Source organism: Silurus aristotelis, assembly GCF_946808225.1.
Source record: "Silurus aristotelis genome assembly, chromosome: 11".
Lineage (NCBI taxonomy): Eukaryota > Metazoa > Chordata > Actinopteri > Siluriformes > Siluridae > Silurus > Silurus aristotelis.
Window position 1 is genome coordinate 29,289,475 of NC_139584.1, and position 10,000 is coordinate 29,299,474.

Genomic DNA, 10,000 nt, shown 5'->3' on the forward strand with positions numbered 1-10,000 from the left:
AAGTGAGGTAGAGAGAAAGATGGTAGAGAAGAAAAGGGTAGAGAGACAGAGGGAAAGACACAAAAAGGTATAAGTAAAAATGGAGAGAGGGACAGAGAGGTATATGTATAGAAAGAGAGAGAGAGAGAGAGAGAGAGAGAGAGAGAGGGAGAGAGAGAGAGAGAGAGAGAGAGAGAGAGAGAGAGAGAGAGAGAGAGAGAGAGAGAGAGAGAATGAAGCACATGTCCCCATAAATTCTGGTCTCCAGTAGAAGCAATTAAATCACTCCGTGATGATAGCAGAGGTTTCACTAATTTATTTCTAGCTCTCCCTCGTTCTCTCCCTCTATCCCTTTCTCCCTCTTTCCGTGTTTGTCCACATGTAAGCAGGTCATCGCTCTGTGTAGTCAGTTAGCCACGTGTAAATCACGTGATGCTGCTGCTCCATCTCTCCCTCAGCATTAACGCTCAGGTCTTCATCACCTCTCTGTCACGTGTCCTCTGTTCATTCCGTGTGTTTCTCATGAGACACGTGTCTCGTACGTCTCTTAATTACAGCTCCGACTAACACCGTCTCCGTGTTAATTAGACATCAGTAGTCAGGTGGGACAGGTGGTCGGGGGACGTGCGCCGGCGCTGATTTATGATGTCACAAGTCCATAAAGGGCAACGACGAGCAGGAGGACATTCATTACGAGTCTGGACTTCTTACTGAGGTCCATACAGACCTGCAGAATACTGATCTACACACACACACACACACACACACACACACACACACACACACACACACACACACGCACACACACACATATATATATATACATACACACACACACACACAGACACACACAAACACACGTATATATTTATATACGTGTGTTTGTGTGTCTGTGTGTGTGTGTGTGTGTGTGTGTGTGTGTGTGTGTGTGTGTGTGTGCGAGTGTGAATAAGTCAGTGTGAATAAGTCAGTGTGTATATGTCTGTGTGTGTGTGTGCGTGTGTGTGTGTGTGTGTGTGTGTGTGTGTGTGTGTGTAAGACCGCAGTAAATAAAAACACAAAATGCTGAAATACACACACAGACAAACACACAGGTTTTGAGCCGCATGTGTGGTGGAGAGAATTTATTTCCCATCGTCTTCTAAACCTTGTGATACCGAGAACCAAGATGGAACTCACGTTTCCTTATCTCCATTCATCTCCATTACTGCTCTCCACACACACACACACACACACACACACACACACACACACACACACACACACACACACACACACTTGCATTGCTGCAATTGCTTTAAAGAGGAGTTGTATATGTTTGAAGGATTCATCTCTTCTCTTCTCTTCTCTTCTCTTCTCTTCTCTTCTCTTCTCTTCTCTTCTCTTCTCTTCTCTTCTCTTCTCTTCTTTTCTCTTCTCCTCTCCTCTCCTCTCCTCTGGAAGTACAAAGCCTCATGCATTATCTGTAACACTGGAGCACAAAGTCAATAACGTTTATTAATTACACCTGAGGAGAAAATATGGAGAGAGTAATGCTATGTGACGGAGGATGGGGGGGCGGGCGGGGGGGAGGTAGAAGGAGAGGAAGAAAAAAGGAGAGAGCGCAGAGGCTCAGCAAGGCATTGTGGGATCACTTAGTCCTCCAGAGGTTCAGAGACTTGACTGAGGCGTTTCTCAATTCAGTACATTTATAAATGATATAAAACTGTCTTTCTCCTCTCTCTCTCTCTCTCTCTCTCTCTCTCTCTCTCTCTCTCTCTCTCTCGCTCTCTCTCTCTCTATCTCTCACTCTCTTTCTCTCTCTCTCTATTTAAATTTGTTCCTCTTTCACTCTTTCAGTCTCCCTTGTTCCATACATCCAATTTTTCCTTTACTACCTGACCTTAAATCTTCTTTCTTTCTTTCTTTCTTTCTTTCTTTCTTTCTTTCTTTCTTTCTTTCTTTCTTTCTTTCTTTCTTTCTTTCTTTCTTTCTTTCTTTCTTTCTTTCTTTCTTTCTTTCTTTCTTTCTTTCTTTCTTTTTATTCTTTCTTTCTATTCTTTTGTTCCTTTGCGTCAGTGTTGTATTCCAGTGTAATGAGTGTGAGTGTTTTTATAATACTATAAGAGAGAGAAATTGAGAGAGTGAAAGGTAGAGAGAGAGAGTGATAGATAGAAAGAGAGAGAGAGAGAAAGAAAGAGGGAGAAAGAGAGGTCAGCGAGTGCTTCAGCTGTAATTAGTAGAGGATTTTAAAGGCGTGCAGGGCCTGAGGACACTTGCAGAGGTGTGAACCTTCAGCCGAGTGCAGCCTCACACACACACACACACACACACACACACACACACACACACACACACATACACGCACACACGCACACACGCACACACACTAACAATTTCTCTTTACAAAATCACACAGAATATTAAAGATTTGTATAAAAATGAAAAGATTTCAGACTCTATAGTGGGCGGGGTTGCAACAAGTGGGCGGGGTCAAATAGATCACTTTATGCTAATGAGATCAGTGATTAGGCGAAATATGTGTTTTTAACTACATGGAAGAAAAAAACACTTCGGATTTATGAGATAAAAAAAAAACTCTTTCAAAACAAGAGAGCACACATTAGCGTATTAGCACATTAGCGTATTAGCACATTAGCGTATTAGCACATTAGCACATATCCGGTGTGATGCGACGCAGATGATGACAGACCGTCGATCTCATTATATTCAATCGATTTTTCATTGCATTTTCGTTGCATTTAGCAGTTAAGTGACGTACAAACGAGTCGATGTGGCCGTAAATTACAGCCGGGAATTAAATCCCGATCTTCACTTTCTAATTAGTTCATTATTGATTTTAATATTTTACATTAATTTTTAATTGTCAATTTTTTGGATTATTTTCAAATTTAAATTTCATTAGACAATTGTATATATACATTTTAATTAAATTTATATATTATAAAATATACACATAAACCCCAAATATCGATGCCACACTCCACCATGGCTGTATAAAACCCGCACGTTTCACGTCACGTGATTCACGTCGATATATTTACACAGACGTGACATTCCGTTCTGTACGAGAGAAATGTTCAAATCTTTATAAAGGGTTTACCCTATACTTCAGTAAAGGCATTTTTTTTCTTCTCAAAACAACTGTGTGTGTGTGTGTGTGTGTGTGTGTGTGTGTGTGTGTGTGTGTGTGTGTGTGAGGAGACTGCTGCACTCATCGGTCTCCTCAGCAGCGTGAGATTGACATAAGATCGATGTGTGTGGGATCGGCTGTGATCCAGAGGGTACGATCGCTTTCAGCAGGGACGATTACACTCAATAAACGGCTTCCATGGCAACCGCAGGCATCAGAGCTAAAGCGCTAATGCTAATCCCCCCCCCCTCGAATAAAAAGTATCGGGACACCTGACGTTTCAATCTTTATGTGGTCCTCCGCTGAACCGTTACAGCAAACTTTGAGGCACACAATAGTATTGGAGGCCACTGGATGCAGGAGCATTAAATTTTCCCTTTACTTTAACTAGAAGACCCAAACCTGGTCCAGCATAACAATGAGCCTGTGCACAAAGATAGAAGATCTTAATGAAGATTTGCTTTACATGGGTTGGATTGAAAGATCTCCTGCTCTAGAAATCCAACCTCAACCGTATTAAACGTGAATGAATGTAAACGCTGACTTTACTCCAGTCCTCCTAAACTTCTCACCAACACCATTACCTGACTTTACTAACACACTTGTGGATAAATGAATCTCCACAAATCTCCACAAAATCTAGTGAAACATCTTCCCATAAGAGTGAAGCTTATTATAAGAGCAAATGGGGACTAAATGTGAAAAAGAAGCAGGTTCTAGGTTCAGTAATATAATATTGTTACAGTCAGTCACTTTTTTTTTGTTTGTTTCTAATTGGCAGTAAAAAAAACAAAGAAATGCAAAAAAATTTTGAAAATAAAATCCATGTTTTTTCCCCGAGTCGCATCCCTGCCTCTGAAGCATCTGCTGGATTTACTCCATCACAGATCATCAGATGCATCAACCAAATATTTCCAAAATACTCATTTCATCAGCGTTGTCTGGCTCCTGCTTCTGCTGTGTTCACGTTTAAATGGGTTTAATGAGTTTAATGGGTGGAAATAATTTTCTGAAAAAACATTACAATCCCACTCCTGAAGATGAAGTATAACGAGGTGTCAAAGCATAAGACGTATTAATGCACTATAAAGTGGTTTTAAAAATGTGTATTAATGGTAAAATCTTCATTTTCTCAATGACATTGTTTCTTCCAGGTCTCTAAATATTGCTTTAAATGTTTCAAATTGTATTTATTTTAGTCAGACTCCATTCCAGACCTCAATTATCAAATCCAAGACCAGGAGTAGCGAGAATTGAGTCTTAAAGGGGGTGGGGCCAAGTTAGAAATCAGCTAATCGTTATTGAGGACAAACTCGTAGTTTGTTTGTGCACTGCGGCAGGGATCGAGCCGTCGTCTAGACTTTTTGTATAAAAGCCCTATACACTGGAGTCGAGTCCAAGTCAATACCGAGATCATACTCGAGTCCTACAGTCAACCAAGGAGATGTGACTGACAGAAGAGCTATATCATGGTATCACAGTCATTTGAAGTGATTGTAGTCAGCCGTATTGTGACCACAAAAAGATACTTATTCAGAGTGACAATTGTCTCATTCATACAACTGGACAGATGATTGTTAAGGGCCTTGCTCAAGAGCCCAGCAGTGGCAGCTTTGTGGTGGTGGGATTTGAACTCAATATCTTCTGATCAGAAGTCCAACATTTTAACCATTGAGTTGCTATTTCCCATTATATCAAACATCATTGTCATGGTAACCGATGTTATCATGGTAACCATTATCCATTGTTGCTTTAGGTTTCTACATAATACTACATGACCTCTGACCTTCACGTCTCTGTTCTGTGTCAGTTACAGAGAGCCGAATCCCAGAGACGCTCCCTCGTTACTCCTCCTCGCCCACCTACCTGCCTGTCAACTACCAGCTTCTCAACTCCGAGTCGTCGTTCCTGCTGAAGGAGGCCACGCAGGACTTCATGCGTAACTCTAGCTTCCTCTCAAGGACCGAACCCTTCTTCATTCACCAGGCCAGGAAATCTCCGACTGTGAGGGCCAGCTATGGCACGCTCTTTGTCGAGCAGCCGGTTCCTCCGGAGCTCCTCCAGCCTCCAGGTACTTTCATCTCTTCCCCAAGTCTTTTCACCTTCAACTGGAAGGTCCAGACTTTCGTCCTAAAAGAGAAGATCCACATGGACAAGCCCAGAATTCAGGTGCTATTCTATATCTCGGGAAGGGACTGGGACGACTACAGTGTGGTGGACAAACTGCCCTGTGTACGCATGTTCGCGTTCCACGAAACGCAGGAGGTACGCGGGAACTGCCGTCTGCAGGGGGAGCAGGGAGTCTGCGTCGCCGAGCTGGAGCCTCCCACGTCGTGGTTCGCTCCACCCACCGTTATTCCCGGCCGACAAAAAATCCCGGATCCTCCTGAGGGAAACCCAGTGGCACTTTATTACTCTCTACGCTCAGCACAAAACGGCCAGTGCCTCGGAAAAGACACAGGGTTCAGGAATCCTGGCCAACCTGCAAGCCAGGAAGACTCGTTCAGATCTACCACGTCCACTCCGATGAAGAGGATCGGAATAGTAAGATTGTTTAGGACTCCCACTGTTCCGGAATTATCCGAACAGAGAGTGGACGGAAATTTTGCAGTGCTCGTGCCGTCAGCGCCAGTCCGGCCGAGGGAAAGCGTATCAGCTTACGTCGCAGCTTCTCCGTACTCACCTGTGGAAATATTCACTCTGAGGTAAGACTGATGGGAATCTCACAGCTCAGAGTTGATAGAAATAACATGAGCCAGTATGAAGTACACGGTTTAGTTCCCCTTCTCGCCAAAACCAAATGCGGGACCCGATCAAACTCACATCAGGAAATGAAACAAACACACTGTGAGGGTTTTTATGTTGCTCTGTTGTTTGCTGGATCTAAGGGTACATCCACAATAATCCAGTAAACTATGAAATGTGTACTGAGAAAACAGAGATATTCAAAGATCAGTAATGGGTTTGCAATGACGTGAGGCAGTCATGTGACCTTTTAAAACAAAAACAAAATGGTGGATGATGTTGTGCTGCACTTGTTGTGCCTGATGTCCAGTTTAAAAGCATTGTATTGCTTTCAGATTTACTTTTATCAAAGGTGGCGAAGCAAATAAGCGGCTGATGCAAAAAACTCTCGTTTTGCGCATGTGTAGTGCAGCGATGTGAGTGTTTCAGACATTTCAGTGTCGACATTCAAGTGAAAAACTCAGTTTTTCAGATCTATCTGGATTAATATGAACGTTGCTTTCTGAGCTGCTCAACTGAGCCGAGGGACAGAGCTGTAGAGCTGCAGATGTGCCATGAGTGTTTAGCTTGCGTGACATTTCATAACCATTCGAACAATTTAAAGAGTTTTATAGGGGTCTTCTGGGCTCCACACAACCCACAGGCAATAATTCTTTACTTTTTGGTTTGTTTAGACATTGTGCAAAATGCACATAAAAACAGACTGCAATTATCTCGTAAATATTCATATTTCTATATATATTGAGTCTGAATTCCAAGTGAAACTGATACTCATAGTTCGCTTGTTGTTGTAAATCCCTAATTCCAAAATAAGTTGGGCCAAGCCAATGTTTACCACTGTGTAGCATCACCTCTTGTTTTAACAACAGTCTGTAAACTTCTGAGAACTGAGAAAACCAGTTTCTGGAGTTTTGGGAGAGGAATGTTGGCCTCTTTTTGGTGAATATGAGCATTGATGTTTCTTCTGAAGACCTCTGACCTCTACAAGACATTTTAGACCGTCAACTTGTTTTCTTTAACGAATCCTTAAATTTTTTTGCGCCATGGTTTGAAAAGTGTTTGCATAAAACTTGTGCTTGGTTCTTCACTCTGGGATTTTTTCCCCATACATCGCTGAGGAACTCCACATCTGTTTAATTCATTGTTCAGGGTTTTTGTTCCCCCTCTCCTGCTCTGCTTCACTCAGCGGTCATTCTCGTTACCGTTTGGCCGCTTTATTACCGCTTTATTCGTTTCCTCGGCATAGCCTGGAAACCTCGCTTCTTCATCTTCATCCTGGGGGGAAAAAACATCCAGCCGGTCCTTAATTAGAGTTTGCAGATGCGGCTAAGTGACTCGGGTAATTAACACACAATGCAAATGAGGATGTCATCAATTAGAACGCGAGTCCATTAGCATAACGAGCGGTGTAGCAATCACAGCGAGCGAGAACATTTAGAAAACATCAGAGACGACGTCCGGACGAGAGGTCAAGCCGATTTGTCAACTCCTATAAAGGAAAAGAGGATAGTCAGCTAGTATCCAGTAGTAGCAAGCGTGAATGAAAGGATACAGAAAATCAGAACTCGGAATGAAGGTTTATATACGATATCAGATATGTTCTGGAGTACACTCAGTGATGCTACTCGCTTAGCTACATTGTTTTAATACATATTGTGACATAATGCAGCTTATCCAGTAACAAGTTATTCGATCAAAAGTATTAGGACACCCATCTTTTACACCCATACAGTCTGTGGTTCTGCTACAACCACAAATATGGAGACACAAACTTGTCTTTGAATGCTGGAGCATGACATTTTTCCTTTACTTGAACTAAGAGACCAAAACCTGTTCCAACATGATAATGCCCCTGTGCACAAACCCAGAACACCTCCATTAAGATCTGCTTTACATGGGGTTGGAGTGGAAGATCTCCTGCTGTAGAGCTCCAATCCTATTGAACATGAATGAATGGAAACTCTGACTGCACCCCAGGAACCTCCTCACCTTCTCACCTACATCAGTATCTGACTTTACTAACACCACTGTGAATTTACACACATCTCCACAAAGTTTTGTGAAACATCTCAGAAGAGAGGAGCTTATTATAAGAATGTGGATGTGATGTTCAAAAAAAGCACAAATCATCCAACTGCATGGATCTTAAAGCTGGTGATGTGGATCATATTAACTTCTTATTACTTTTAAATAGAAAAGAGAACATCTCTTCTGTTGTTTTGCACATCAGCACATCAAAGTTATTACTATTTTATTACCGTAGATGGTGCAGTAGCTGCTGGCTAAGTGTAGATCGATATTTGATCGATTATTGTAATTCAATAAGGATTAAAACACGACTGGTCACTTGTTATATTCGAAAATAATCAGGGGAAGAAATCTGGGATTGGTATACGATGACATTTACATTAGTGATTAATATTTATCTTATTTATACAACTGAGGAGCTATGGGGTTGGGGGCCTTGCTCAGGGGCCCCAGAGTGACAGCTTGGTGTGGCTGGTATTTAAACTCACTACCTTCTGATCCAAAGTCCAATGCCTTAAACTCTGAAGTGTGTGATTTTCTAGATGTCCGGCGGGTGGTTTTGTGCGAATACTACATTTCTTTTAAGGACCAATCAGATTCAAGGATTCGACCCCTTCGTGATCATTAAAACCACGAAGTCCTCAGGAGTGTGATGAACACGCAGCTCCACCGAGCTCACGCTTACATTTTTCTCACGTTTTCTTTGTAAATGATTTAATAAAGACTGTAAGAAGCAAAATAATAGAGCTTCTAGAACGCTAATATGCGTCTCTAAGTGAAGTCGTTTTCTCTTTAACCCACTTTTAGCGTGAAAATCACTTGCGATTCTTTATTGTATTATTATTTTTAAACAGAAATGTGATGAGACGCAGGAACGCCTCAGGATTCGTCTTTATTTAGGTTAATCAACTCGTCTGGAAATAATTTCCTGACCCAAATCAAAGCAATTATTTTAATGACATATCTCTTTATCTGTGTGTGTGTGTGTGTGTGTGTGTGTGTGTGTGTGTGTGTGTGTGTGTGTGTGTGTGTGTGTGTATTTCAGAGTGTGTTTCAATGTGTGTGAGTTTGACTGCCATCCAAATCCTCCTTATGATATTGCCAGCCTCACAGCTGAGAGATGAAGATAGTCCTCGGCCTGTGGTTTTTTTAAGAAGCTCTGCCAGGTGTGTGTGTTTCAGTGTCTGTGTTTCAGAGTGTGTGTGTTAGAGTGTGTTAGAGTGTGTGTGGGCGTATGATCTGCAAAGCCCTCATGGTCAGTAGTGTAATGATTCAGATCTTTTCATGTACAACATAATTATCGCCTGAACATCACACACACACACACACACACACACACACACACACACACACACACACACACACACACACACACACACACACACACAAGCACCCGCACACGCACTTTCTAAAATTACGCCTTTGAAAAGGAAATCTCTGGAGACACGCTTGTTGTTATTCCGTTTCGTGTCGCTGTACACGTGAACATCTGAGCGGATTTGATCTGAGCGTAGCCGCGTCGTGGAACTCGGACTTGCGTACGGTGCGCAATGCAGCAATATGTAACGAGCGAATCAGATCTATTGAACGCTTCACTCCGAGGACACAGTCATCCGTTTCTGACAGGACGTGTGAATCACGGCATTTCGCTCGGAATTCCGGTCGATCAAGTGCACGTTATTACACAGTACTTAGAGAACAGAAAACATGTCCGAGACTGAGGTCTGATCCTGCAACATCAACATCCGATACACTGTGTACATGGGTTTATTTTCATAAAAACATATTGCTCCTTCAAACTCTGATGGACCTCAGCGAAATATTTTACTCTTAGAAGATTGCATTTGAAGATAAATCAAATACATCAAATAAATCAAAACCATTTTTCTATTCTTAAAAATTAGACTGATCTCAGCTGCCTCTAGTCTCTGCCAGTGCACACCATTCTCTACCAGCTTTCTTCAGGCTACTCCATTCTCCACCAGCTTCCATGAGCCTCTTTCAGCTTCCACCAGCCTCCTCAACTGTCCTTTTGTCTTCTTCTGTCTTTACCAGCATCTAACTGGATCTAGCAGCCACTAGCCTCTTCCAGTCTTCTACAACTTCCACCAGCCT

The 10,000-nt window shown here is 42.2% G+C and overlaps 1 protein-coding gene across 1 annotated transcript in view; it reads left to right on the forward strand.

The window, feature by feature from the left end:
• LOC310733746 (transmembrane protein 132C) overlaps positions 1 to 10,000 on the forward strand; it is a 152,954-nt gene that overhangs the window by 39,983 nt on the left and 102,971 nt on the right. The window contains exon 2 of the mRNA XM_083555150.1: positions 4,923 to 5,817. Within this exon, the coding sequence (XP_083411276.1) occupies positions 4,923 to 5,817 (895 nt within the window). The remainder of the gene's footprint in view (positions 1 to 4,922; positions 5,818 to 10,000) is intronic.